Source organism: Sarcophilus harrisii, chromosome 1 (assembly GCF_902635505.1).
Source record: "Sarcophilus harrisii chromosome 1, mSarHar1.11, whole genome shotgun sequence".
Classification (NCBI taxonomy): Eukaryota; Metazoa; Chordata; class Mammalia; order Dasyuromorphia; family Dasyuridae; genus Sarcophilus; species Sarcophilus harrisii.
In genome coordinates, this window is record NC_045426.1 from 621,605,792 (window position 1) to 621,633,324 (window position 27,533).

The following is a 27,533-nucleotide window of genomic DNA, read 5'->3' on the forward strand; positions in this document are numbered from 1 at the left end:
TATCTATGTGTGATTTGCAGAGTGATATATTCACTATAACACAAAAACTCTGTGAGGTAAATATTGTTAATTCTGTTTTATAGTTATTATTTTATTGTTTGGTTTTATAGATGAGGGAACTGAGCCTTATCTCAGTTTGCATGAAGTTATTATATATTATGTCTTAGGTAGGATTTGAATGAAGGTTTTCTTCAAGAGAAGAAAAATAAGTATTTATTACCAAGATACTTTATAAATATTATCTTGTTTGATTTTCACAACAACCCTAGAAGAAAAGTACTATTATTATCACCATTTTTTATAGTTGAGATAATTGAGGCAGAAGCCAAGGTAAATGACTTGTCCATGATCATACAATTTATAACTGTCTGAGGCAGGCTTTGAACTTAGACCTTTTTGAATCCAGGTCCAGTGCTATCCTTCCTACTGCCTGTAAGGAAAGGGTAAGGAATTTGGATGTTTATTTAATACTGAAGGGAAAATGTAGATTTTTTTTTTTTAAGTTTAAGAAGTTAAATATCAGATAAATCAGTTTTTAAAAAGTTTTAATTTATAAAATCTAAATTTTATTGAGGTTTATTTGAAATTTCTTTAAAAATGAATTAATTTCTGGGGCTGGGGAGGTGGAAAGGATTTACGTGAAATTTTCTTTATATACAGAAAATAAAACCCCAGACATCCAGATCTTTTTTTCTTTTTTTTTTAAATTAAAACTTCTAATTTTCAAAACATATGCATGGATAATTTTTCAACATTGATCCTTGTAAAACTTTGTGTTCCAAATTTCCTCCCCTCTACCCTAGATGGCAAATAATTCAGTATAAAACATCCAGATCTTAACACTCAATGCCTGTAGTATTAAAAAAAAGTTTGTGGCTTCATTCTGTTTTCACTACAAATAAAAACTAAATAAAGGATTGAACAGACATGAAATACCTACGTAAGAGGATATCTTGATTTAGTGTCAGCTCTGAACGCTTATTAGTTGTGTAGTCTTGGCCAAGTCATGACTTTTCAGAACTTTAGTCTCCTCATTCATAAAATGGAGATCATAATTTCATTACATGCTTTAACTGTTTCTAAACCTTAAAGTTCTATAAAAATAGAAGTTGTTATTTTTACCGGGTAGTAAGAATACTGCAATAAAACCATGACTTGAACACCACAAGTTTCTATTTTAAAAAAAGATTCCTACTGTACTTTAAGACACAAAGGTAGAATTAGTCATTTTAGAAACAATAGAAATTCTGGTTATCCATCTTTTTAACAAAAAACCAATTCATTAGGTTTTTATAGACTGCCTATCTCTCATCAATTAATTGACGATATATATGTTTTAAAATTATGATTGGATTATTTTGTTTAGTAGTTTTAATATAAATTATGTCCCCTTTAACCTTTGAGCCCTGAAACTATGTCCCCATTAATCTATGAAAGAAGGGTGGTTCAGGGTCAAATTCTTCCAGCCTCTTGGGAGGAGCCACACCCTTCTGTTCAAAAGGGAAACTACCAAGATAAATAATTTTTTTTCAGTTGGAAATCTAGGACTAGGGCATAATCAACATTGAGTGCCTCAAACTCCCTATTAAGTAATCTCATCAATTTTGATTTGAATTGAAGCCCCAAACCTAAGACAGCTAATAAAAGACAACTCCAAACCCTGAATCTTTGCAGAAGTCCTAAACAGGATTATGCTTGCTTAAGGAAGCTGTCTTCTTAGTAAGCTGTCCTGCCAGGACTCTTTTTACCCAGGAAGAAGTCTGTCTTCCAAGCAAGCTGGCTTCTCATTGCCAATAAATCCTCTTTTGCCACACAGATTTCAGGTTTGCGAATTCTTTTCATATAAGATCTGTGGCTTTGACCAGAGGGCATTTCCCACTCTATTTCTCACACCTCATCTTTTGGTTCCCTGACCTCATCAGTTTGTAGTATAAACTCCTTGAAGGCAGGGACTAGCTTTTGCTTTTTATCTCCTTTGTTTTGTACAGGGCCTGGCTTATAAGGCACCTCTTAAGTTGTAATTGACTGAACATATTTAAATCTTCATAGGATTCTCAATCCAGAGTTGAACCTGATCTTTGAGACTCATCTATTCTTTATTAAGATAAACTGTGGCCTAGAGGTTAACTGACCTATTAAAGAAGTATTAAGTACTTGTGCTGCTCATGTTCCATGAGTTCAAGTTCTGGGATTTTCCCTCTATTTTGCTGTTGCATTTGTTTTATATGTATATATGTACATGTCATGTTTAAATGATACATTTCTTCACTTTGAAGCAGTTAAGAGATGTCTAAGCTGGAATTGACATTAAGGAAGTAATAGTTAATGTTTTTGGTGTGAATTGACCACAATTTAAGACTAGGGCTTTTGAAATAAATGAGTCTTAAAATAACATGTTTAAGTGAAAAAAAAAAAATAAGGTAACTTTTTGTCTTATGTTTAGGATGGTCTTGTTAAAGCTGATATGGAGAAACTGACTTTTTATGCTGTATCTGCCCCGGAGAAACTAGATCGAATTGGTTCATATCTGGCTGACAGATTGAGCAGAGATGTTGTCAGACACCGGTCTGGGTAAGAAAATCATTCTCAGTATCTTAAGTATTAATTAGTGTAAATTCCTTTTCTTGATGTGAAGTTTTACCCCTTTGTATTTCTAAAAATGATCAAATAAAATTAGCTTTAATTGATTATAGGTGGAAGGAAGATTATAAGAAGGGAGGAAGGAAGGGAAAGAGGAAAAGGGCTAGCTAGATGGTGCAACACTTTTAATAGCATCATCTTTTAGGATTTTAAATATTTCAGTTGAAATTCTATCATTTCCAATTCATTAGCCTTATTGTCAGCGGTGCTTCCCAACGGCCACTTGACTTCATTCTCCAGGATATCTGGCTCTGGTTTAGTAACTGCACCATCATGGTTATCAGTGATGTTAATATCTTTCTTGAAAAGTTCTTCTGTATAGTCTTGCCATCCTTTCTTAATTTCTTCTACTTATGTTAAGTCCTTACTATTTTTGTCTTTTAATATCACCACTTTTGGATGTTTCTTTGATATCTGTGATTTTCTTGGAGATATCTTTGCTTTCTTAATCTATTGTTTTCTTTTATTTTTTGAGTTGCTTATTTTTGAATTGCTGATCTCTTTTTGCTATTCTCTGGAATTCTGCATACAATTAGGTACATCTTTCCTTTTCTCCTTTCCTTTTTTTTCATTCTTTCCTCAGCTATTTTTAAAGCCTCATCAGGAAAACTTTATTCCTTCTTATCTTTCTCATTTTAGGTGTGGTGAAGCAATTGGGGTTAAGTGACTTATCTAGGGTCATACAGCTAGGACATGTTAAGTGTCTAAGGTCAAATTTGAACTCAGGTCCCCCTAATTTAAGGACTGGTACTCTATCCACTGCACCATCTAGCTGCCCGTTTTCCTCTCTCCCTTCCTCCCTCCCTCCCTTTCTTTTTCCTTCCTTCCTTTCTCTCTTTCTCTTTCTCTTTTTCTCTCCTCTTTTCTCTCTTTCTTTCTCTCCCTTTTACCTCTTAGAATCCCTTACAATTAAGAGTTAGTTTAAACATCACCTTCTGCAGAAAGATAGGACAATTATTTATTACTTACTTTGTGCCAGGCACTGAGCAAAACACTTAGGATACAAATAATAAGCTTTCAGGGAGCTTCTATGCAGATGAAGGAAAACAACTCATAAAGGGGAGCTGGAAAGAGGAGTTAGTGGTGGAAAGTGGAAGATACTGACAAGGGGATGGAAAAATCTGGAGAACACGTAGATCTGGGAGTGAAGTGAACCATAGCCTGATCCATTCACGTAAGAGGTAGATACTTGTCAATCAGATGAGTGGATCTCAGGACAGAGATATCTTCAGATTTGAAGACTGCTAGAGAGTGGAATTAGGACTAAAATCTATAATAAACTTTCTGAAATCTCATACCTACAGTTAATTTACGTGAAGTTTAGCTTATGCCCTCTCTTTGCTTTTAGTCTTTTTTGAACTTTACCTATTTCACATCTGTCTGATAACTTAAAGATGTGAATTGTGCCTTTCTATTGTTTGTTTTAAAAAGGTATTTTAATACTATGAATGATAAGCCCTTTTATGAGATTTAACTGGAGATGTATTGTAATGTTTTCTTTTCCTTTATATTTAGGTATGTTTTAATTGCTATGGAGGCATTGGACCAGTTGCTAATGGCTTGCCATTCTCAAAGCATCAAGCCATTTGTAGAAAGCTTTCTGCATATGGTAGCAAAGCTGCTGGAATCAGGAGAACCAAAACTACAAGTTCTTGGAACTAATTCTGTGAGTAAAGCCATTTTATTATACAAATTCTAAGGTTGTTTTGGTTTGGGGATGTTACCTTCTTATATACTACCTTACCAGGCAAAGGCAGTATAAGATAGCTAAAATATTGAGACACAATTAAAATAAAATGTCAAAAATGAATATAGGAATTAACAATTCTTTAGAATTATTTCACATTAGCTGTGTCTGTTTCCTCTTACTGAAATCTGTGAGTTTGGAAATTGAATATGTTAAGCCTGCCTTTAAGCCTTAAGCCTGTCTGCAGTCAAGATCAAAGTTACAGGAACAACTTTTATTTCTTGCTGCATCAACCTCCAGAGGGAAAAAGTAAGGAAAAGATGGTGTGATCATGGCTTCCATTTCTTACCACAGAGAGCAAGGTCCCATTTCTTGCTGTGCATTCTACCTGATATCTAGCACCTAGAAGTAAGAAGAATGGAGAAACAGAGGACTTTCCTTCTGATCACTTGCCTGCCAGCAGCCCCTCTATGTTCTGCTGAATCCTCTCTCGTCTCCAGTATCCATTGGAAAAGAGACAAATCTTACTTCATTATTAACTTAACTTTTATACCTGGTCATACCTAACTCATCCCACTTATTCTGAACTCCTGTAGATCATTGTCCAATGGATCATTATCAAAACCTTTTCTGCATCCCCTGCTACTGCATTCTTTATTCTAATATTTCTCAACCCATTTATCCCAAAATCTCAACTGAATGCTACCCCCCCACTTGCATTGTACCCTTTGGAATACTTTGTTCCATAGGTAGTAAATTTTCTTTCATCTTAAAATCTTTTCCTTTCCCATTCATTCTTTCTGGTGGCTACCCCAAAACATGACTGCTTCTTGATGACAACTCTCCTGGCCTTTTTCCTACTGCTTATATTTTTACTCATTTTCCTTGGCTTTCTAGGGGAGTCCATTGCCGTTCATTGGTACTTCCAGATTTCTTCCTTATTACTTTAAAAATAACTAAGTTACTAAAACTCTGATCTTTGAGATGTCATAAGAAATGACTCAACTTAATTGTAATGTTAATTAAATATGCAAAGCCATCTCAAAAAAAAAAAAGAAAGAAAGAAAAAGAAACCATCCCAAGAAAAATGTCTGTGCCTGTACATTTGTTTCCTGTGCCTTTTTTAATATACATACATACACACATATATTATACATACATTAACAATGAATATATACACATTTGTATTTTTCTTTGTTACCAGAGAAAAGTATGATATAAATTTAGTCAACTTTTATACTTTCATGTTTATTTTTTCAAAAATGATAATTTTTGATCTATACTTTAATAACTCCTGGTAAGGAATCTTCCTCTACCAGAGCAAAGAAGCACTTTCTTTGTACCTTTATAGTCTAAAGAAAAATGACTGAAGCATGTGAAATTAAGTATATTGCTCTGGGTCTTACAGGATCTTTGACACTGTGTCAGAGATAGAATTTAATCCTAGGTTTCCTGTTTCTAAGATCAGGTTTCTAACTTCTATAACATTCTTCCTCTCTTCATTATTATTCTTATTACTATTTTTGTTATTGGTGTTATTATTGTTGACATGATATAATTATAATAGCTGACATTTTTGTTGCTAATCTTTCACTTCTGTTTAAATTTGAATCTGTTTCCACTTGTTTCATCATGAATAGAAATAGAAAAATTCAAGAATATCAATTTTATATTTGGAATAATTTACTCATATTATATGAACAATATTGCTGTTTAATATTTAATGTTATTTTTTAAAGTGATATTAATATCAATAATAAATATTTTAAAAGGATCTTCTGTTTTGTTGAGGGTCTCTTTTTTAAGTGTTTTTAATGCGTATGGAATTATATATTGAAAAATATAAAAAACTTTATTATCTTGAGATTTTGAAGAAATAACAAAAATACTTATTGCCTTTTTTTTTTTAGTTTGTCAAATTTGCAAATATTGAAGAAGACACACCCTCTTATCACAGGCGTTATGACTTTTTCGTTTCTCGATTCAGTGCCATGTGTCATTCCTGTCATAGCGATCCAGAAATTTGGAAAGAGTATGTATCATTTTTCTGTTACAGAATTTTAATAGAACATTATGTGATCATGGATTTCTCATTTATGCTCATGTTTCACAACAAATTTTAAAGGTATCATGAAGAACTATACTCGAAACATCTCTAAAATGTAGATGGTCCTATATGTGTGTTCAACAAATAGTTACTAAGTGCTAAGTGCTAATAGTTACTAAGTAAGTCTCTCTCTGCCTCTCTTCCTGCCCCTCTGCCTCCACCCACCAAAATCGTCCCTACGTCATTTCCTATACAAAACATCAGGACTTGCACAAAGAGTGGGTGGGGGCCATTCTTTCTCCAAGCATATATATTTAATAGAGTATGGTCCAATTACTATTTAGCCTCATGTGCTTGGGACCTCAGTGTATCAACTCAAGCTTCAACCCACTACAGACAACCTCCTTTTCCAGGTGTTATTATTGACTACCTGGCCTACTGAAATCATCTTCTAATAATTAACTCTTTTTGTATCTTCACAATTCTTTTGATCTTTCTTTTCTACTGCTTTGTGTGCATATTCTAATCGTTTCATTCAATTTCTTAGAATCTCTTTTTATTGTCTACCAGATAAATTAAAAATTCCTTAGCCTATGTTTCAAGACTCAATAAAATCTGATGCTACCTAATTTTTTCAGCTTTAGCTCTTATTGCTTCTTTTCACATGTGCTCTATTAAATCACTTACACTGTTTTCCTGGGGTGATATTCAGGGAAGACTGGTATCTCTGATGTTAGGGGCTGCCAACCCCTTTTCAGGATTGCTTTCCCCTTTTTGTGTCTCCTTGCCACCCAACTCTGTAACATGTGCATTGGCTACATCCTGGTAAATCATTTCAGCAAATGAGCTAAACCAGGTTGAGTGTAACTGAGGAGCTTCAAATTCATTGGTGAATTGGGGTGGGGGGAAGGTGTCTATTCTAAAAAAGACTTCTTCCAGGAGAATGGACAGATGAGAACAATTTGTTCAACAACCTTGAAGGCAGGTAAAGCAAGCACTGTGGAGTGCTTAGAGGTCCAGGGTCATCCACTGTACTCTGGACTATTTATTGCCAGTTGTCTTGACTTCTGTTTTGCCACTGGTATCAGATGACTTTAGAAAACAAAATAAGGCCAATGACTTTGCACAATTAATCAAAAGCTATCACCAAACCATTTTACCATTTTAAGTCCTGTGGCAATAAGGAAGTGGAGAAGCAGCAAGTGTGGAAACAGTAGGATCTATATTTTTATCTTAGCCTTGAACACGGGGATTCCAGTCTATAGGGTCATCAGCACTGGGAATTGGTAACTTTATGGATGTCTTAACAGCCTTTTTTAAGGAACACACTTTCCATCTCCTGGTTTGAAAGAGCTGGAAAAGTACCCCCTAAATTCTCTGCTATACCTACCTAAATCTGGCCCGCTTACCATGGTAGATAGGATTCTTACCCTGAAGTTTTAACCATCAGCAAATAAATAAAAACTTTTGTGAAGATTCAATAGACTTGAAAGACAAACAACTCTTGTTATGAGAGAACTTAGCAAGTATTGCATCCAAATAGGAGGACTGAGTGAAACAAGGCTAGCAGATTAAGGCCAATTTACTCCTTGGTTAATTTACAATTAACAATTGGAGTTAAATATACATTTTTTGGAGTTGCCATAGTGCTGGTGATTGCCATGAAGCTGGCATAGATTTCACAATTAAAATTAATCTAGTCAGCAAGCTTGTATACCTCCCAAAAGGAATGACTTACAGGTTCATGACAATGCATGTGCTCATACTATGACCAACACTGATAAAGTCAAGGAAGAATTTTATGAACATCTAAAAAACCCTCATAATCAGTGGCTTGAAAGAGGATGAGCTTATAATTCTGAGGACTTGGCATACACTACCAGATATGACATGAAAATCTTGAGAGGAATGGAGTTGGAAACATCAGCAGCAATTGTCACATGAAGATTTGTGTGACTAATGACTTTTTTAATCACCAATACTGTGTTCCATTTACCTAAACTCACTAAAGTTTTTTGAATGCATCCTCACAGCAAACATAGGCATTTAATAGGCTAAGTCACTCTAAAGAGAAGAAAAACAGGATATGAGAGTGCTGGACTGATCATAGATTTATCCTCCCCAAACTAAACATTAGTATTTAACAAAAGTGGCAGCCCAAAGGTAAGACAGCTACCACAAAACTTAATGTAAACAGATTAGAACATTTCTCCATGGGTGACTTAATGACTTGGATGGAAAACTAAACTAACACATGGTTGGCATCAAAGGAACAGAAAAGGAGTGGGCAGCTTTTAGAGTTTTGATATATATAGCACTGCATTTACTCATCTGAGCCAGAACACTTGCAAACATCAAGATTGGTTTGACAAAAATGATGAGGAAATTCAGAAACTTCTAAAAAAAAAATGAGAACTCTACAGGTTTTACCAGCAGAATAGTTCATTTATCTCTAAGAATGCAGCTTTTAGCTCCATCAGAAGTAAAGTGCAAGTGAAGCTTAGATGCAGGATTTGGGGTGCAATAGGAAAACTGATTAAATTCAGTTTTATGCTGATATTAACAATTCAAAGCATTTTTCTGATCCTCTGAAGACTATTGACCAAAGACATATGGTGTATCTTAGTTACTCAGACCTAATGGAGCCACATTGATTAGTTGTAGATAACCTGAACATTTATATAGTATTCTCAATAGAGCATCAATCAATGCTGAAGCCATTGACCATATACCTCAAGTTAAGTCCAAGCCTCTCTAGCCAAACTTCCATTTGAAGATGAGGTTTTGAATGTCGTTAGGCTCCTTTCATGTGATAAAACACCTGCTGCTGACTCCTTTTTTCTGAGATTTACAAGAAAACAGACCCACTGCTCATACAAAAGCTGACTAAAATTTTCTGGGTTATATGGGAGGAGAAGGTTATCCTACAGAGTTTTAAGAATGCTCCATTGTCTGTCTCTATGAAGGAAAAGGAAATAGGTTGTTTTGTGACAGTCACAGATGAGTCTCTTGCTTATTGCTGGCAGGATTCTTGCCATGGGCCTTCTTACTAGGTTGATCCTTCATCAAAAAGATGGTCATCTTCCTGAGAGCCAGTTTTGCTTCAGAGAGATCCAAGCTAGGGTTGATATGGTATTTGCTGCCTGACATGAGGAGAAATTCAAGAGGAACAGAAATGTGTATGTACAGAAAGTTTATCTTTCTAGTGAAGATATTGTCAATTGTGAAGGTTTGTAGAAAATTATGGCAAAATTTGGTTGCTCAGAGAAGTTCCCCAGTATTGTTTATCAGTTTCATAAAGACATACTTGCATAGGTTGTGAATAATGGAGTGTGCTCTAGCATTCTCCCAGTCACCAATGGAGTGAAAAAAGACTATACTTGCTCTCATACTTTTTAGCATGTTTTTAGCCATGTTTTCAGGTGCCTTCAGTGAGAATGAAAATAGCATTAGGATCAGCTATTGCACTGATGGTAAATTATTTAACTTCAAGAGTCTACAAGGTAAGACTAAAGTGGAAGCTTGAATTGATGTGCAACTTTTTGTTCTCAGATGGTTGTGTAGTCAGTACAGAGTCTGAAGCATGGTGCAAAAGAATGTGGATTGATTCTCTAATGCTTGTACTTATTTTACCCTAACAACACCAAGAAAACAGAAGTTCTCTTCAAGCCAGCACCATTCCATCCATTCATATAGCTACAGCAAATGGAGAAATTTTGAATGCTCTGTGTAAGTTCACTTAGCTTGGCAGTGGACTTTTCTAGAAATCTAGATTTCTTCATAATTTTTACTAAAACTTTTTACTAAATATTTACTATTTATTAAACATAGAAATAGTGATCAACACTATGATTTCATTAATATACAGAAATTCCAGATCAGGAAATTGATAGGCCTTTTCTTTGTAACTTACATCCATCCATCCATCCAGTGATTCTATTGCTGGCTCTATCCATTATTACATGCAACCTCTGAAGTTTGTAATTTTAAGAAGTAGAGATTAGGGAGAGTGTATTCTTGGCATGGAAGAGCATTAAGCAGAAGCTTGGAAGTGGAAGATGGAATGTCATGTAAAGGGTAAAGCTAGTAGGTTACTTTGATTAGAACAATGAGTCCATGTGTATTGCTGAGGATTTTGGAGTAGAGGTATCACATAATCTGTATTTTAAAAATGCCAGTTTGGAAACTGTTTATATCCAGAGAAAGAACTGATAAATAGAAGTATTTATTAATATGGTTTTATATATGTTTGTGTCTATTTTATCTTTCTATCCACCTTTCTTCTTCTCTACCTATTTACCTACCTACCTACCTATCTATCTATCTATCCATCTATTCATCTATATTTGTGTTTAATGGTAGCATTCTTTAGGGAAAGTTGGGATGGAGGGAGAAAAAAAATAAAAAAGTTCACAGCAGGTAACAAAAGAGAAGTTAGCACAGAAAAGCAGGATAGCCTTGAAAATGATATGTAATCAGGACCAGGAGATCATTATATACTTCAACAACAATACTATATGATGAACAGTTCTGATGGACCAGGCCATCCTCAGCAACGAGATCAACCAAATCATTTCCAATGGAGCAGTAATGAACTGAACCAGCTATGGCCCAGAGAAAGAACTCTGGGTGATGACTAAAAACCATTACATTGAATTCCCAATCCCTATATTTATGCACACCTGCATTTTTGATTTCCTTCACAAGCTAATTGTACAATATTTCAGAGTCTGATTCTTTTTGTACAGCAAAATAACGTTGGTCATGTATACTTATTGTGTATCTAATTTATATTTTAATATATTTAATATCTACTGGTCATCCTGCCATCTAGGGGAGGGGGGGGTGGGGGGGTAAGAGGTAAAAAATTGGAACAAGAGGTTTGGCAGTTGTTAATGCTGTAAAGTTACCCATGCATATATCCTGTAAATAAAAGGCTATTAAATAAAAATAAAAAAAAAAAAAAAAAGAGAGAGAGAGAGAGAGAAAGAGGGTACCAAGCTAGAATTAAAAAAAAAAAAAAAAGAAAATGATATGTAATATTTATTTCACAGTTTTTCCAAAAAAAAGCTGTATAAAATGAAAATTTGTGGTTTTATATTGAATTCACTTTTTAAGTTTTGTGGTTGTACATAGAAATGTTCTTTTTTGTCCTTTTGTATTTGTTTAAAATGAACAAAATTTAAAAAAAAAAAAGATACCAATTGACTAATAGTAAGTATTGCAAAGGGAAGAAATTTGAGGCAGTCAGGGATATTAGGAAGCTGCTATAATATTATACATAAGAAGTAAGAAGGTCTGAACTAGGATATTGACTGTTGGAAAAGACAGGCATAAAAGATGTTATAAAGGTTGAATTGACAAGACTAAACGGTTGATGAAATAACAAAATTTGAGGAAGAGAAAAGAATCAAGAAAGGCTCTGAGTATGACTTGAATAAAATGGAAACAGGATGGTAATTTCAACATGAATAGGTAAGTTTAGAGGAAGGATAGATTTAGGGAAAAATAAGAGTTCCATTTTGGATATATTGACTTTGAGATCCAGAGAGAGATATTTAGCAGTTTGTGATTGGTAGAGTAGTGGAATTGGGTCATGGAAGTTCCTGAGATGATAAGAAGATCCAGGACTGGACTATGAAATGAAAAAAAAAACTCATATTTTATTGTGCAGGATGAAGATGATGTAGCAAATGAAATTGGAATGTAAATGTTCAGGTAGGAAGGAGACCATGAGAAAACGGTGACATAGAAACCAAAGGAGTAGAGAAGAGTCTTAAACAATATAACAATATACAACAAGAACACTTTGGAGAGAGCAGTTTCATCCATATAGTGGGATCTAGAGATGGTGTCTCAGAGTCAAAACTTGTGAGTCTATGGTAATCCTAAAAGTGGTATTGGGAAAGAATTTTGAAATGGGAGTCATTTCCTTAGTTCATGTCTGGACAATAAACTTGTCTTGTAAGTTTGAGTAAACTATTATAATCTTTCTGTTCTATAGTTAACCTCAATTATACAATAAAGTGTTTGAACTAGATGAATTCTAAATCTTTTGAGCCCTAAAAATTGTGACTTTCTGATATTTTCAGAATCTTAAGGCCATATAATTATTTTGTGTGTGTAAATTGCTTTTTTTTCCAAGGTGTTTTATAATGGTCCACAATTCAAATCCTCTTATTTGAAATAATTATTTCATTATTTTTTTTCTAAGTGTCTTGAACCTTTCAATTATCACATTTAATTTAAAACATACATACATACATATATATATATATATATATATATATATATACACACACACATATACATATATATATGTATATGTGTTTGCAAAATCTAATTTCAAGGCAGTTAGGTAGTGCTGTGGATAGCAGCATTGTGCTAGGAATCAGAAAGACCCGAGTTTAAATGTGACCTCAAACAGCGTGATTACAGGCAAGTCATCAAACCTTTCTTTGCCTCAGTTTTCTTGTCTATAAAATAGTGATAATAATACCTGCCTCCTCGAACTGTGAAGATAAAATGAGATCATGATGTAAATGCTTTTCAAATGTTAAATAAAGCATTATATAAATGCTAGGTATTACTGTTTTTGATAGTAGTTGTTTTTTCAAGTTTCTTAATAAGCTTTAATTTGTCATTGAAAGAAACAAAATTATCCAAAATACAATAAGTAATTTATTTCTTGCCTTGACATTAAGGTTATAAGCTGACATTTCATTGTGTCCCATTAAAATAAAAATCTCATGTAAAGATGTAAATTATAGGTCTACAAAATAAAAGATAGTCTTTAAAAGTCTTTAAAAGAAAACATTATATAAAAGGAGTCCTTTTATCATTGCTTAGCTCCCCCTAGTGAAAATGTTTTGAGTGCATTTATATATAATATATTAGTTTCCCTCTCTTCCTCCCTCCCTCCCTCTCTCAATCCCTTCCTTCTCCCTTTCTTCTGAAAACTTGATTACTTCCATACTGTAAAGCATAATTACATGTAGATTACTTAGTTATTTGTCTTTCCTCAAGGTATTTTAAAAATTGCATTATTTAGTGCATTTCCCTCATAATTTTAAATTTATATCTGAAGCTTTTTATAACATAGGAAATTTTTTTATTCATATGCAGCCAGATATGTTAGATTATGTTCTACAACTGTTTATATGAAGTTGTATGTAGCTGAACATATTTTCCTGCATAAATAATTCTGTAAATGATAATTTGCCACCATACTCCAAAAACTTGTATAATTCATATTGTCTCTTGACTCATAACATTTCAGAGTTGGAATGGAGAATTATGATCTAGCAGTCTCTGAACACTGAGCTTTCTAAGTTACATGTGTTAAACTCATTTTAATTTTGCTGGAAGCTACTCTGCCAACATTGAATTTGCTTATAGTTCACTTTCTCATTGTTCTCAAGGTGGTGACTGTTCTCTTGTGTAATTCTGGGGGTAGAAATTACAATATTTTCTCATTAGGTTTCTTAATTTACTCTTCAGCTTGTTGTGAATTGTAGTGTTTTTCTAGAGAAGGTTATTTGGGAACTAATCGGTCTGTTTCTCACATCTTCACCTGGAAATTGGCATGCTAAATTTGAGATGCTGATAAATAAGATATTAAGAAAATTTTAATAGGGAATTGCTGGATATACTGATAAGGAATTTCAGAGGCATTAGAGTTTTTGAGGTCATCCTTGAGGAGTGAATATTGCTAAAACAGAGGATAATGGATAAAGGTTGAGTACAGAACCTACATTTAGAGACTAGGAAGAGACAGAGGATTCAATTGGTGTCTCTTAGAAGACCCAAGAGAACGCAGTGTTGTAGAAGCCCAGGAAGTAACCTAGAAAGAAGAGATGGTGCTCCACAATGTTACACGTTTCAAGGAAGTCAAGGACTAAGTAAAAGTCATTGAATTTATCAATTGGTAGGTCATTAGTTACTTTTAAGAGGGCATTTTGGGTAGAATTCTGGGTATAGTAATTCTATTTGGTTTTGAGTTTTTAGATTATTGAAAGGGGGACAGATTATAATACTTTATGAGACAGTTGAGGGAAGTTGTAAGAAAGCTCAGTTGAAGACCTATTTTCAATTTTTCATATTATACTCAGCAACCAAAAAATAGGTTCCCTTTAACTAGACATCTAAAAATTCAAATCACTTAGTATTCCTGCTCTAGTCATTATCAATTTAGACCTGATGTCTCAGACCTTGGTGGAAAGTGATATTTCCATTTTGTTGACTTCAGATATAATTATTGTTTTCTCTATCTGTTCGCAACTTGGCTAAGCCAAAATAACTCATACCTAACTTTTTTTAATTTAGCAGGACTTAAAAATTCTTTTTTTTTTTCCTTTTCCTAGAATCCGGATAGCTGGGATCCGAGGAATTCAGGGTGTGGTTCGCAAAACAGTTAATGATGAGTTGCGGGCAACTATATGGGAACCACAGCATATGGATAAAATTGTTCCATCTCTCTTATTTAACATGCAAAAAACAGAAGATATCGACAGGTAATTATATAAACTTTCTTAAAATTGACATTTTTATATAAAGTATAAAAATTTTAATTTGAATCTGAGTAGTTATGTAGTTAACTTTGGGTGTGGGAGATTGAAGTTTTTATTATTAAAAAAATTTTTGAGTTTATAAGTATTTATTTTCTCTTTCTCCCTCTTCCACTTAAGCCAGAAAAAAAAAAAAAGAAAGAAAAACCCTTTTAACAAATGGCACTACCAAGGAAAACAAATTCTTACATTACTCATATCAAATTATGATTATCTTATTCTGCATAGTTCATTTTCTTTCTGTAAGGTGATGGATAGTCATCATTAGACCTATTGACTGTTTGTTTTGGTTTGATTAGAGTTCTTAAGTCTTTCCCAATTCATTTTTGTAATCTTATTAATCATTCTGGTTTTGCTTACTTCATTCCACATCAGTTCATATAAGTTTTCCCAGATTTCTCTGAAATCATCCATTTCATCATTTCTTTTCATTAAAAAAAAGTACACTTATTTTTCCAAATATATGCAAAGATAGTTTTCAGTATTCACCTTTGCAATACCTTGTGTTCCAAAATTTTCGCCCTCCCTCTCCCAATACCCCTTCTCCTAAACAATAAACAAACCAATATAGGTTAAATATGTGCAATTCTTCTTAATATATTTTCATATTTGTCATGAGGCACAAGAAAAATCAGTTCTAAAAGAAAAAAAAAACAAGAGAAAGAAAAAGAAAATAAAGCAAACAAACAACAACAAAAAATGGTAAAGGTAATATACTTCGATCCATATTCAGTCTCCATAGTTCTCTCTCTGGATGTGGATAGCTCAGACATAAAGTCTGTTGGAATTGCCTTGAATCACTTCATTGCTGAAAAGAGCCAAGTCCAACATATTTGATCATTGCATAATTTTAGTGTTGCTGTATACAATGTTTTCTCAGTTCTGCTCACTTCATTCAGCATTTGTTCTGAAGTCAGCCTGCTTATCATTTCTTACAGAACAATAATATTCTATTAAATCACATACCATTTTCTATTCAGCCATTCCTTAACTCAGGAGTCCTCAAACTACAGCCCGTGGGCCAGATGCAGCAGCTGAGAACATTTATCCCCCTCACCCAGGGCCATGAAGTTTCCTTATTTAAAGGCCCACAAAACAAAGTTTTTGTTTTTACTGTAGTCCGGCCCTCCAACAGTCTGAGGGACAGTGTACTGGCCCCCTATTTAAAAAATTTGAGGACCCCTGCCTTAACTGATGGGCATCTATTCAATTTCCAGTTCCTTGCCATTACAAATAGGGCCGCTACAAACATTTTTGAACATGTGGGTCCTTTACTCTTCTTTTTTTTATATTTCATCATTTTTTATGGCACAATAATATTATGTTTATTTCCCATACTTTGTTTTGCCATTCTCTAATTGATTGGCATCCTCTTAGTTTTCAGTTCTTCGCTACCCCTAAAAGAACTATAAATATTTTTGCACAGATGAATTATTTTCCTCTTTTTTTTTCCTGAATAAAAACGTATGCATGGGTAATTTTTCAACATTGTCCCTTGCATTCACTTTTGTTCCAACTTTCCCTTCCCTCCCTCCACCCACTTCTCTAGATGGCAGGCAGTCTCATACATGTTAAACATGTTAAAGCATATCATAAATACAACATATGTATACCTATCCATGCAGTTCTCTTGTTGCACAAGAAAAATCAGACTCAGAAAGGCAAAAATAATCTGGGAAGAAAAACAAAAATACAAATAGTCCACATTCATTTCCCAGTGTTCTTTCTCTGGGTGTAGCTGGTTCTGTCCATCATTGATCAATTGGAACTGAATTGGATCTTATCATTGTCCAAGATAGCCACTTCCATCAGAATATATCTTCATATAGTACGATGGTTGAAGTGTATAATGATCTCTTGGTTGTACTCATTTCACTTAGTATCAGTTCATGTAAGTCTCTCCAAGCCTCTCTGTATTCATCCTGCTGATCATTTCTTATAGAATAATAATATTCCATAACATTCATATACCACAATTTATAATATAATATCTATCTTTGCTACCCTTTAGCAAGATATAGTGCCCTTCCTTATCTCTTTTAATTAGATCAATTTTTGCTTTTGCTTGATCTGAGATCAGGATGGCTACCCTTGCTTTTTTTACTTCACCTGAGGCATAGTAGATCTGCTCCAACCTTTTACCTTTACACTGTATGTATCTCCCTGCTTCAGGTGTGTTTCCTGTAAACAACATTGTAGTAGGATTCTGGCTTTTATTCCAGTCTGCTATCCGCTTCTGCTTTATGGGTTAAAATTACTAATTCTGTATTTCTTACCATCTTGTTAACTCCTGCTTATTCTTTTCTCCTTTCCTTCCCCCTTACCTTCCTCCCCAGTATTAAACTTGTCAGCACCACTTGCCTCACACAGCCCTCTCTTTTTAGGATCCCTCCCTTATCTTAGAGTTCCTCCCCTTTTCTTACCCCTTTTCCTCACAATTTCTGTATTCCCTTCTACTTAGCTTAGTCCTTCTCTTTTCTCCTTCCACTTTTAAATAGGGTGGAGAAGTTTTTCTGTAAATTAAATATATCTGATATTTTTCTCTTTAAGCCAATTCTGATGAGAGTAAGATACACACTATGTTCATCCCCCCTCTTTCCCTCATATATAATAGCTTTCCTTTGCCTTTTTGGGAGATGTAATACCTCCAATTTACCCTTTTTCTGATACAATTTCCTTTCCACCTCTAGCTTCTTTTTTATATTATAACAGTAAAACCAAATTATACATGAATTGTTTATGTATATTTATAACAGAAATATAGTTTCCAAGATTTCTTTTTAGCTTTTTATGTTTCTCCTATATTTGGAGATCAAACTTTTTGTTTAGTTCCATTTTTTTTGTCAGAAATTCACCTATTTCATTGAATGTCCATCTTCTTCTCTGGGAAAAAACGCTTGTTTTGTTTGGGTAAGTTATTCTTGGCTGCATACCAAGTTCCTTAGCCTTTCGGAATATGAGATTCCAGGCCCTTCGATCCTTTAATGTGGATACTGCTAGATCCTGAGTAATCCTTTTTATGGATCTTCTGTATTTGAATTTTTTTTTTTTTTCTAACTACAAGCATAGTATTTTTCCCTTGGTCTGATAGTTCTGGAATTTAGTTACAATATTTCTTGGAATTTGGATTTTGGGATCTCTTTCAGAAAGTAGGTGATCAGTGAATTCTTTCAATGTCTATTTTACCCTCTGTTTCTATAACATCTGGGCAGTTCTCTTGGATGATTTCCTGAAAAATAGTGTCTAGGCTCTTTTTTAAATTATAATTTTCAGGAAGTCCAATAATCCTTAGATTTTTGTCTCCTAGATCTATTTTTCAGGTCTGTTGTTTTCCCAAGTAGGTATTTAACATTTTTCAAAATTTTTTTGGTTTTGCTTGACTGATTCTTGTTGTCCCCTCAAGTCATTCATTTCCATTTGTTCAATTCTGATTTTTAATGAATTATTTTCGTCATATACTTTTAAAAATTTCTTTTTCTAATTGTCCAATTGAGTTTTTAAATAAGTTGTTTTGTTCTATGGAATTTTTTTCCATTTCACCAATTTTATTTTTTAGAGAGCTATTTTCTTTTTCCGATTCACTAATTCTGTTTTTCAGGCAGTTGATTTCTTTATCCACTGTATCTTTTAATGAGTAGGATGACTTATCCAAACCCTCTTGGCAAGCTTCCCTTTCCTTTCCCCATTTTTTCTTCTAGCTCTCTTGTAATAGCTTTTTTTTTTTGTAAAGTCCAGGCCAGCTCCCTTGGAGGCTTCAGGAACAGCCAGAATTAGGATAGGTAAATGTCCTTGGTCTTTAGGGGGAGAATTGAAGAAGGCAGACAAATTGCCACAGGCTTGTCCCCAACTTCTCTTCTCCTTTTCCTGCTGCAAAGTGAAGTCTGGCTTGGTTTCACCCCACCCTCTAATCCTTGCCTACCATTATCTGTCTACAACAAACATTGAATAAGCACCTATGGTGAGAAGGGCCATTTTTCCAAACATCCTAATAGAGTCATTGTGGAATAGGTAATCAATCTTAAGTGCTTGGTTGTCTGATTCAATCACACCTTTTAAGAGTTTCAGCCCTTTATACTTTTTAATTTCTTCTATGAGAGTCTTGTGTGGTGGGGACCAGATCATATACCCCTTGAGGATTCATCTGGACATACTCTGTTTTTAGTCTCTTCAGGGTTTGAAGTCTGCTCTCTATCCATATAGAGTCTGTATCTGAATCTGTAGTTAAAGCTTGCTTTAACTTTTTTACTCATTTTGACAAAAAAGAAACAGAAAACAAACAAAAAAAAAGTGCAGTCTGCTTTTTGGGCAGTGTGGTGTTAAGACTTCCTCTACAGACAACAGGAAGTAGCAGTGAAGCAGTAGTGGGACAGCAATGGCTGTGTTGCATCTTCACAGTGGCTGCTCTCTGAGACTCTGAGAGCGTGCTGAGTCAATCTGGGTATTGGGTGGATGTGGTCAGGTCCCAAGAGACCTCAGTGTTATGGGTTTATGTGTTTACCCTTTGTGTTTATAGCTTCTCTGCTGATCTACTGGCTTGCTGCCAGGGTAAAGTAGCTCACACTGAGTAAAGTTCTCCCTTCGAATTTTCCACCAGCTGAGACCATACCCCAAATCCCTCGGGTCTATTCAGCATCAGCTGCCTTCTGTGCTCTCACTGCCTGCTTGAGGTCTGTGCCTAGTCTAATCTAGATCCTGAGTAATTCTTTCTGTGAATCCTCTGTGTTCGAATTTTTTTTTTTTTCCTAGTTGTTTGTAGTATTTTTTCCTTGGTCTGATAGTTCTGGAATTTAGCCACAATATTTTTTGGTGTTTTGATTTTAGGATCTCTTTCAGTAGGTGATCGATGAATTCTTTCAATGTCTATTTTACCCTCTGTTTCTATAACATCTGGGCAGTTCTCTTTGATGATTTCCTGAAAATTGTCTAATTGTCCCCGTCTGCAAGGAAAAACAGACTTTTTCTGGCGAGTTTTGAGGATATCTTCTGTCAGTATTGAATTGTGCTCCCAATATTTGTGTTGTTTTTCAGTCAAACACTAATTTCAAGGCTGGTTCATGAAAGGAGTCTGAGGGCAAGGAAGAGCTTAGGTAGATGTGTGTGTACTCTCTGTCATCTTGGCTCTGCCTCCCCTCCCCCCCTTTATTTTTTTCTTTCCTTGAACTCTTGGCTATCTGAATAGAAAAATGAGAGATTTTATAAAGATGGTAAGTTTTTAACCTTTTTACTTTCTGGAAAGCCTCCCCACACATATAATTTAATAATTAAATAATACTTAATTGATCTTATAGATTCTTCTCCATATTTTTAATGTTTTACTTTTAATCCATTTGAAAACTGTTTTTCTAACATCTACTATAATTGATTCTGTTTGATTCATAATCTAGCAAGTTAGATATATTGATAAAGAACAAAACTGATTTCTTAGTGCTTATAAGTGTTTCATAAATGATTATTCTTTTATAACATAATATATGCCATAATACCCAGAAAAATCAATAATAATTAATGACCTGAATTATAAGATTTTTAAGAACTATATAAATAAGAACTGGTAGCAGAAAACTTTATACTCATACACTCATATATGATTTTAGATTGACAATACGTAAAATGATTCAACAGATTTTTCTTTTCATTTATTTGTATTACTTAATTAAAGTCAAAAGTTTTCACTTCATTGTGTCTTTCACAAACAATGTGTATAATTTGTGTTCATTACTTATACCTGCGTTGTTACCTGCAGTTCATTTTCAGGGTTAATAATAATCAGTTTGTGATTCTTTTATTATCCTTCAACATCACATAAAATGATGCTGAAAAAATACTCAGTGCTAAATAAACACCTGAAAAACTAATTAGTTATTGATGCTTTGGTGCTTGATTAAAATAATAATAATAGTTAAAATTTATATATTTATAGGTACAGAGGGATATATATTTAGTATCTTATTTGATTCCTACAACTTTATGAAGGAGGTGAAGTGGAAATATTATTTCCATTTCACAAATCCTTTTTAGCATTGTAATGCTGGAGAAATCGAGTAAGATAGCGATTAGAGAACAATTTAATAATTTATTTAAAAGGGAGAGATTTACTGGGACCAAATGGATCCATGGTTTGGTCCCAGGGCTGAATGAGACTATCGTCTCCAAGAATCAAAGAATCAAACCGTGAATGTCAGATACAAGATTCTTTTATAGGGTTACAAGAATAATGACATAATGGGGGAGGTACCTGGATGGGATGACCTAATGGGGGGGGGCACCCAGGATGACATAATGGGAGGTACTGGAGAGGCTCCTGATATTCTAATGATGTCTAAAAAGGATAAAGACCTTTATCCCATCAAACATTAAGAGGGAATAAGTATAGCCTAAGGTCTTAGATATAAGACCTTTATCCTATCAAACATTAAGAGGGAATAGTTATAACCTGAGGCAGAGTAACTAAATGGGACAATTAGGGAAACTGAGTCAGGACATTAAAAGAGAACTGTGGCACGACAGTATATGTCCTTTGCTGCTGCTTCTTCTTCTTTTTTTTTTTTTTTGTCCTTTGCTTCTTTAAAAAATATAAGCCAAACTCATCTGATGACTTTTCCCCCTCCCCAAATCCTTTTCTTTATGTTTAAATATTTTCTTTTTATATCTCTCAATTTTGAGAAATGGCAAGCCCCACCCTTTTCTTCCTTCTTCATTATATCAATTTGTCTTTCTTTTGCCCAAATTTTCTTTTTTTTTTAATTTCCTTTAATACCCTTTTGAGGGCACTAACATTCTAAAAGGGATTCGTTTGTTGCTACTTGGTGGTTGTATACAGCCAACTAATTTTAACGATAAATTTTCCTTGTCTTTGGTATGATTCTTCTGGGCTTCATTGTCTGTCATGTGTCAGTAGTCTTTGAATAAGCCTTTATTTAATACTTACTATATACCAAGTAGTTATGAATGCCAGAACTGATGTGAAGAAGTTTTATCTTTTTTTTTAAGTCAATAGTATTTTACTTTTTTTGATTACATGTAAATATTGTTTCCAACTTTCATTCTCTATAAACTTTTGAATTCTTCCCCTCCCATGCCCTAAACAATCTGATAAAGGTTCTACACATGCAGCCATGTTAAACATTTTATTTTTACTAATCACATCCTGAAAAAAAAAGGAAAATCCACAAAAAAGGGAAAATAGTATGATTTTGTCTGCATTCAAACTATTACATTCTTTCTCTTTATGAGGTCAGCATTTTCTATCTTGAGTCTTGGAATTCTCTTGGATCTTTGCCTTGCTAAGAACTAATCTATCGTAATTGACCATCCCACAATGTTTTTACTGTGTATAATTGAAGAAGTAGCATCAGGGAGGTGATAACAATAACATGCAAGGGAATTGGATTTCAGTGAGGGAAGCCTGGGCAAGGTCACCTACTTCACTTTCCCCTTCAGAGCCATCTGGATCCAATGGCCAGATACAGATCAGGATGACTGGGGATGGCCCTGAATGAAATGGGAGATCTGGGCCTTTGTAAAGTCTTTGACAGGTCTTGGTTTGACTGAGGCCGCACCTATTCAGTGATTAAAACTAGGTAGAAACTGAGGCAAAGAATCTTTGGCAGTTAATAGAGTACTGGTCTTGAATTTAGGAGGACCTGAGTCTGAACAAATCCCACCTCAGACACTTAACATTTACTAGCTGTGTGACCCTGGGCAAGTCATTTAACTCCAGTTGCTGCACACACACACACACACACACACACACACACACAAAAGAAGAAGAAAAAGGTTAAGAGAAGTCTAGCTTGGTAGGAAATGAAGGGCTGGCTGATTGGGGCTTCTTTAAATGAAGTTATGGGAGAAGGCCTCCACTCTCCAGTCAAAAGAAAGGGTTCCCATCTGCAGAGAGATTTTTCTGAAGGGCATTTCTGATCTTCTATGCTGAACATATGAGATTCAGACTTTTTGTTTGTTACTCCATAATTGTATTAGATATATAATCCATATTAATAATTATGTATTAAGATTTTTTAAAAAATATTGAGGTGTATCTAATTTTAATATCTTTATGGACAAGTATATCAATTCTATTTTAGAATTCAATTTTTTAAAATTCTGAATTTATATGGTATATGAATATAATGGAATATTATTGTTCTATAAGAAATGATCAGCAGGCTGATCTCAGAAAGGCCTGGAGAGACTTATATGGACTGATGCTAAGTGAAGTGAGTAGAACCAAGAGAACATTGTACACAGTTACAGCAAGATTATGTGATGATCAACTGTGATGGACTGGTCTCTTTTCAACAATGAGGTGATTCAGGTCGATTCCAATAGTCTGGTAATGCTTTCTTGTTAATATTGCTGTTATTTCCTCCAACTAAAAGCTAATGAGCAGAAAAATAACATATCCCTTAAAAAAAATAAGCATAGTCAAGCAAAACAAATCTCTACAAAGGTCAAGTCTAAAAAATGTATGTTTCTTCCTCTCTACCTTGAGTCTTAGTTCTGAATTGTTAGGAGATTGGTAATATACTTTAGTAAGTCTTCTAGAAACATGTTAGGGAATTACATTGATGATAAATTATTTTTCTTTGTAATTTTGCTATCCCTGCATATATTGTTGTTCTGATTCAGCTAATTTTACTTTTCATCATTTCATACAGAAACAGAATTCTCTGAAATAGAATCTTTCATTTCTTATGGCATAATAATATTCCATTACATTCTTATAGTAATCTTGATGATTACCCACCTGCCTCCTTTCCTCACTCCCTCCATCCCTCCTTTCTTTTCTTTCTCTCCCTCCCTCCTCTATCCCTAATTCCCCCACCAATCTCTACCCTTTTGTGTTTCTACTATTAATATTCTCTCAAACTGTGTGTGTATGTCCTTTGTCCTTTTAAGAATATAAGTGAAACTCATATGATGCCTGTTTTCCCCAATGCCTTTCTGTATATTTATGTATTTGCTTTTCATATATCTTAATTATGAGAAAAGCAAGTTCTACTTTTTTCTTCCTCTGTTTGAAACACTAATGTATTCCTTCTACCCCTTCCCCAATTTTCTCAACTTATTTAATACCCTTAATAAATACCTTTGAGGGTATACGGTTCTAAAAGGACACTTGTTTCTTCTATACCATATGTAGGATAAAGATATCTATGTGTAGCCAGCCAGATTAAAATGTATTTGGAAAATGTTTAACAAAGTAAATAAAAATACAAATGGTTTAATTTGTGGTTTTCTAACTTATTATGTGTGCTAGCAGAGACCTATTGCTGGATCATCAGAACTATCTGGTATTGGGAAGATCTGAGTTAAAATCCTACCTCAGAAACTTACCTAGGTCTGTGATTACCAGTCACTTTACCTCTGCCTAAGTTTCCCTTATTTATAAAATGGAGATAATAATAGTGTCTACCACCTAGGATTGCTATAGGAATAAAATAAGATATTTTAAAAGTACATGCAATCCTTAAAGTACTATGTAAATGCTATTTATATTATAATTACTATTACTTATCTAATAGCTCCTTCCAAGTGCTCAAATCGTTTGCCTTTATTAGTTACTCACTCTTTAATTTTAGTATTCCTCCTCAGCTCTGGACTTTTCATTGAAAATGCTTGAGATTGCTCTATTCTCAGACTATAAAAGTCTTTTTCCTCCTCTGTGGAATTAAATTATCTATGTTATAAGCTTATATCTTTTCCTTTTTGGAGTAATGTACCCCATTAACGCTTCCTATACATAATAGATACTTATAGGTCTTTTGTGACCCTCTTTTTGTTTTTGAAGACATGCTGATTTGGGGGGGGGGGGGTTCTCACTTTCTTTTCTAGTTATTTGCTAATTATCTTTTTCATTTATTTTGGAATTTTTGGAGTAATTAAAGTGAAGCTCATTGTTTTATTCCTTTTTTATCAATACTGGTATTTTTTGCCTATATCTACTTTTATAGTACTTTCTCTACCCCTTAAAGATCACTTACTATGTGTGATTTCAGCAATCACATCTGCCATTTCTTTTTTGGTCTGCGTGATTTGACTTCTTTAAGGTGTAGTAGGAGTTTACTTATCTCTCTTGACTTCTCATGGATATCAACTCCCTCTTAGCTATTTTTTTTTCTGTCCTTTTTAGTCAAATTAACATTTTGACCATGAAAACTGATGCAAAATAAAATTGCTTTCTCGTAGTAGACAGATGTTTTTGCATCTAGCCCTTTGATATATTTCTACTTAAAAGATATAGTTGATTCTCTTCATTTGTGGTAGTATATTCTATAAAGTTAAAATGAACACTCAGCAAATACTGAACTATTTCTCCCAGAGGAAGTACAACGATAGGTTCCTTGAAAGTCCTTAGCACCTTCTAGAGTGGCCTCACATACATAATGAAGAATTTACCTTTTTCTGAATATACTATTGTATTGATTAATTAACATTAAACTTGTGACCAGTAGCATTTTAACTCATGTATGAGTTGATTTTTTTTCTGTAAGGTACATGATAGTCTTCTTGTGCTTAGGAATACTAGAGAGCACTTCAGCACTGTATTTGGGGATCATTTTAAATAGTAAAATCATCGGAAAAAGCACAACAATATGAAAAACTTGGGACTCAGAAATTCATGCAAATGATTAATTTTTTTTTTTTTTTAACAGTATGATAGTTGAAACAAACCAAAGTTCAAATTGGAATGGGAATGTTGGGTGACTCATTTTTTGTTGCATTGAATATGTCAGTGAATGATCACTGAAAGTTCTGTGAATGTTGCTTTTGGGGTTACAAATACATTTTAGTGAGTAGGTTAAATGACTATATGGAAGCCATAAGTAAAGAGGCTTGTCTGTACTTGCATTATACTTGAGATAGCAGAAAATGATGATGAAGAGTCTTTAATTCATTTCCTGTTTGCTTTTTATCAGTCGAATTGGCCCTCCTTCTTCTCCTTCAGAAGGTGATAAAGAAGAAAATCCTGCTGTGTTGGCTGAAAACTGTTTTAGAGAATTACTGGGTCGAGCAACATATGGGAACATGAGTAACGCTGTTCGACCAGTTTTTGCGTAAGTTGTGTTTTATTGTTGTTGCTTTCTGATGTGGGGATTAAAATTTTCCAATCCATGATAAAAAGAGACTGAGTTGAGCTTTGAGCCAATGATACTTTGTTAGAAGGTCCATGGTCCCCTCCACAGAAGTGGTTCTCAGATCTTCATAAATACCTTGTCTTTGGCCTTCTAAGGCCTTGTCTTTGTAACACTTGATATCTGAGCTGGCAAAAGAGGCAGAGTGAAAGAAACATAGAAGCTCGTTGCTTAATAGGTCTTACTTTTTGAGGGGCAAAGTAACATATCAAGAGGGAGACTGTTAAGGGAAGCATGGGGCATCTCCACAGATTTAATGTTCATAAGTTAGTTGGTCCCCTGCTTGTTTTGGCCAAGGGAGAATAGTTCAGAAGTGTGAAAATAAATTGAGAACTTTCCAAATAGTTTCGTCACTTCCATCACATTGGACTTGGTCACTAAGAGAAGGAAAAATGAGCATGGAGGGCCTCTAGTTAGCTTCCTTCAATTAAGCTGGTGAACTCTATAGCTCATAGCTTTGGGACCTAATATATAGAACTTATAATCACTACCCCTATAGAATATATCAATTTGGTCAATACTGATTAAAATAGAGAAGGGTGGTTCAATGAATTATTTCTCATACAGAGTCCCCTAATTCAATGATGAATAATCTTTCTCAGGGACCATTGAGATAAATGAGTAAGGTGTTTATTATCAAGTAGCTCATTAAGTACTTTACTTGACATATATAAAAATGTAAATATTTCCCTTTTGGGGGTTTTTTATGTATTTGGGATTCAGATTTAGTAGTAGTTTTGCTTGGTCGAAAGATATGCAGTTTTATATCCCTTTTGACTTAGCTCAGTTATATTTTACTTATTCCCTGATAAATTAAATTTAATTGCCTTGAGTAATGTTTCTGGTTTCCCAATACTCACAGTTGGTATTGTTTTTTGTTTGTTTGTTTGTTTTGTTTTGTTCTTTTGGAGATTTGCATATAATGAGATCTCATGGTCTCTACTCAGCTAAGTTCATGGATAAAGTAATCTAGGCAAAGTTAATAATGTAACCTTCTATTGTTTTATATATGAAAGTGTAATCTGCATGTCTAAGATTATCAGTAATTGGGTAATTTGAAAGAATATTTGGGGTAGGGCAGCTAGGTGCTCAGTGGATAGAACACCAGTCCTGAAGTCAGGAGGACCTGAGTTCAAATGTGGTCTCAGACACTTAACATTTCCTAGCTGTGTGACCCTGGGCAAGTCACTTAACCCCAATTGCCTCAGCAAAAAAAAAAAAAAAGGACTATGATTTCATTCTAAAAAAGAAAATCATGTATGAAACAGAGGAATTAGATGGAGAAGGGCTGGTAGCTTTAGAATACCACTCTCATTGGGAATAGATTAAAGAGGGAACGATACATACATACACACACACACACACACACACACATATATATATATATATATATATATATATATATATTTAGAAGGGTGTAAAGATCTTTTAAATTCAGAGACAATTAAGAAGGTAAG

At 34.1% G+C, this 27,533-nt stretch overlaps 1 protein-coding gene across 3 annotated transcripts in view; it reads left to right on the top strand.

Moving 5' to 3' along the window:
- Nucleotides 1–27,533, top strand: part of EFR3A (EFR3 homolog A) — a 136,486-nt gene that overhangs the window by 42,665 nt on the left and 66,288 nt on the right. For all 3 annotated transcript variants that reach the window (XM_031947206.1, XM_031947207.1, XM_031947208.1), the window contains 5 exons: nucleotides 2,444–2,571; nucleotides 4,156–4,306; nucleotides 6,238–6,359; nucleotides 14,738–14,887; nucleotides 25,861–25,998. In XM_031947206.1, coding sequence (XP_031803066.1) covers nucleotides 2,444–2,571; nucleotides 4,156–4,306; nucleotides 6,238–6,359; nucleotides 14,738–14,887; nucleotides 25,861–25,998 — 689 coding nt within the window. The remainder of the gene's footprint in view (nucleotides 1–2,443; nucleotides 2,572–4,155; nucleotides 4,307–6,237; nucleotides 6,360–14,737; nucleotides 14,888–25,860; nucleotides 25,999–27,533) is intronic.